Source organism: Amphiura filiformis, chromosome 13 (assembly GCF_039555335.1).
Source record: "Amphiura filiformis chromosome 13, Afil_fr2py, whole genome shotgun sequence".
Lineage (NCBI taxonomy): Eukaryota > Metazoa > Echinodermata > Ophiuroidea > Amphilepidida > Amphiuridae > Amphiura > Amphiura filiformis.
The window spans coordinates 14,474,589-14,477,758 of record NC_092640.1 but is presented as its reverse complement, the minus strand read 5'-3'; the positions used below and the strand labels follow the sequence as shown (position 1 = coordinate 14,477,758).

The 3,170-nt window shown below is 38.7% G+C and overlaps 1 protein-coding gene across 1 annotated transcript; it reads left to right on the top strand.

Annotated features, from left to right (window-relative positions):
- Positions 1-376: 376 nt before the first annotated feature.
- On the top strand, positions 377-1,381 carry LOC140167433 (adenosine receptor A2a-like). Its single transcript, XM_072190739.1, has one exon. It carries the CDS (start codon positions 377-379, stop codon positions 1,379-1,381), a length of 1,005 nt encoding a protein of 334 aa, XP_072046840.1.
- The last annotated feature ends 1,789 nt before the right edge of the window (positions 1,382-3,170 follow it).

The window sequence follows — 3,170 nt, the reverse complement described above, 5'->3', positions numbered from 1 at the left end:
CAACAGGAAACAAAAGGAAATATTTCCTTTGTATAGCTATATCTCAAAATCAAGATTTCCGAGTTCCGATTGATTTTGCTTGATCGCATCACATATGCATGATGGAAATGAAAATATTTTGAGGTCTCATATATGTGTTAATCAAAATATAGGTCATAATATGTCGTTATTTATGTTGATAAATTGAAAAGCCGTGATGGATGGGGAAGACCTTGGAAGTTTTATATGCATGATGGAAATGAAATATGTTTATGTGTTAATCAAAATATAGGTCATAATATGAGCAAAAGAGAATTAAGCCTTTATAAAAGCTAATTATTCGTGTTGGGCTGCCTGCGTTAGCGTTAGGAAAAGACGACTAATACGACTTTTAGAAATGGCGGGATTTGACATATTTCTGTTTTACGGGATCTCTTCACTCGTCATCAGCAGTTTTACCATAGTTGGAAATGGACTGATCTTATTTGCCTTCTTTCAAGAACGATCTCTTCGGGATAATCCAAGCAACAACTTTATCATTGCTTTGTCGTTGAATGACTTATTTTATGGAGTCATTAATTTTATTTTTATCGGTATACCGTACACGTTTATTGATGGATATCCATATGGAGAAATTGGGTGTATGATGTATGCTTCCTTGAACCATATTTTCGTAGTGGGTAACTTGCTGCTACTTGCCATAAGCGTGGACAGGGTGTTACTGGTTGCTATAAAATATCCACGATATCCTAAGTTTCAGACATCTTCTCGGGTGGGCATAGCGATCGCGATGTGCTGCATTACTGGATTGTTGTTGGCCATAGGAGAACTTAGTTTGTGGAATTACGCAAAGAAAGTAGATCACATTGCTGCAGTGCTTAACTATAAACAATACTGCTTGTCGCCACCTCGTAGGCTCCGAGAATTTGGTCTTGTTTTGTCTTTTGGATTCTACCTGTTTCCAATTTCAGCCATTTTCATTCTTAATGGTTTGTTTTTCTCTTTCTTGATTCGAAAGATAAAAGGGCATTTCAAAGTTGGAAACTCCAGTATTCAGTCTGAAGTGGATGCAATGCGAAGAAATCAGATGCAGGCCGCTTCAAATCATGAAGAAGATGGATCCAGCAGTACCAAAAATCGCTATATCAAACCTGCAATAACACTTGGTGTGTTAGTTGGTGCTATGGCAATCAGTAACATACCCTACTGCACATACATCATCGTTGTAGCATTCTGCGAGACTTGCAAGAACCCTACTATGGTGGGTATTTATGCGCTTAATTCGCAACTGAACGCATTACTGGATCCGCTGTTCTATGCTTTGACGCAAAGAAAAATCGGCAACTTTTATCGCAAGAAGGCTCGACGATTTTGGGATTGGGCGAGAGACCTATTTCGGTAAACGTTCAAGAATTAGAGTCCATATAAAAAAGGAACCGAGGACATTATATATGTCGTTAAACACACATGCTTTGAAATAGTGTTATGCGTATATTAAGCATTCTGCAGTTTATCATTTTATATAAATAGCACAAATCTACCTTGTTTTAAGAATTAATGCAATATCTAATAATACCTTTATGGTTATTATCAATGTCGCTTTATTGACGAAGATACTTTATAAATAAGGAGCTACTAGTCCGGTTGCTAAACGTTATTTTTTTTATATCAAAGCTTGTTTGGGCGTCTTAAAGTCTTGCTTTTTAAATCAATTTCAAAATTGTGTTAACTGACCCTTGGTCAGCATTGGACAATTTAAGTTGCGGACTGTCAAAGTTCATACAGAGATCAAAACTCAAAATCGCTCAAATGCTGATCACACCAATTTATACATCTGGCCAGAAGGAACCAGTAAAAGTATAGTTTTACCTATCTGTGCGATACCGTTCTGGAGCTATAAGCAGAGAGATTGCACAGGGGGAAAACATGAAAATACTTTGATCTTCACAAAAAATAGTCTCAAATTGTTCATCACAGAAAAGCAATTAAAAATAGCTCTATTGTGTAGGATGTTCTGTGACATCACAAGAAATTGATTTGTGCGACTGGACCGTGTGTGTGGACCAGTTTATCCCAATTTAGATTACCACTGTTGGAACGGCAGTTGGATTCGTAGACCCAACACACCACTGCATACGGTGACAAGTTTGAGCATAATATCGAGGGTTCAGAACCAGAAAGCCGTAACTCAGTATGACCAGCCCTCACAATATGAGCATAAAGTTGGCTCCTTGCTTTCGTCATTAAAAATCAATATTTCCTCCATAATGTCTTTTATTTTCTATTGAATTTTGACATGATTATTGGACTGTATTTTCTATAGTACCCTGGCGACTTTATGCTCATTTTGTGGGAGCAGGTGATTGTGAGTTGGGCCTTTCTAGCTCTCAACCCTCGATATAATGCATAGTTTGGAGAAAAGTCACTGTGCGCCGACAAATGGCAAGTTTCCGCCCCGATGGGACTTTGTAAATGTTGTCGCTAGCAAGCGTTATGGGGAGGCAGGAGCGGATCTGGACAAGTCAGGGGTACTACTAGAGTCACCATTTATAGGGACTCTAGGTACTACATTAGACTGCTGCCCTCATTCGTCAACTCTCTGGGTTGACGACTGAGAAAGCTACATGGTAAAAAGTGACTGACTTTTGCAACCACTTTCTGGTTGCATTCAAATTTATTAACCGTTCGTTCTCAACATGTATTTTTTCAACACCTAGCCAAAGTGTTTCAATCATGATAAACTTCAGCATAACTTATTTATTAAGTATATACAATCTATATAAATAAAAGGAAGTCGCTACATCTTGTCCGCGAGCAGGCTCCGAGATGATTTGACTTTCAGCCCTGATTTATTCGTACATTGATCGGGTACATATTGCCATTAAACCATCTCACGTTCATTTTTGCAAAACTATTCAATCACTATGGAAACTAGTGGCAAATGATGGTCATAGACCACAAACCTAGGTGGGGCGTGTTGGTGTTGTGGAGGTATCTGACCCCTGCAAAATGTTCCTCTGGTCATGACGTTTGTTGTCACCGAGTTTGAGTCCCTTTCTCCTTACGGATGTCCAGAAAGTGCAATTTTAAAATTTGACCCCAGATGACCTTTGACCTGACCCCTGCAAAATGTTCAAAAATGTTTCTGTGGTCATCAAGTTTGTTGTCACCGAGTTTGAGTCCTGTACCCT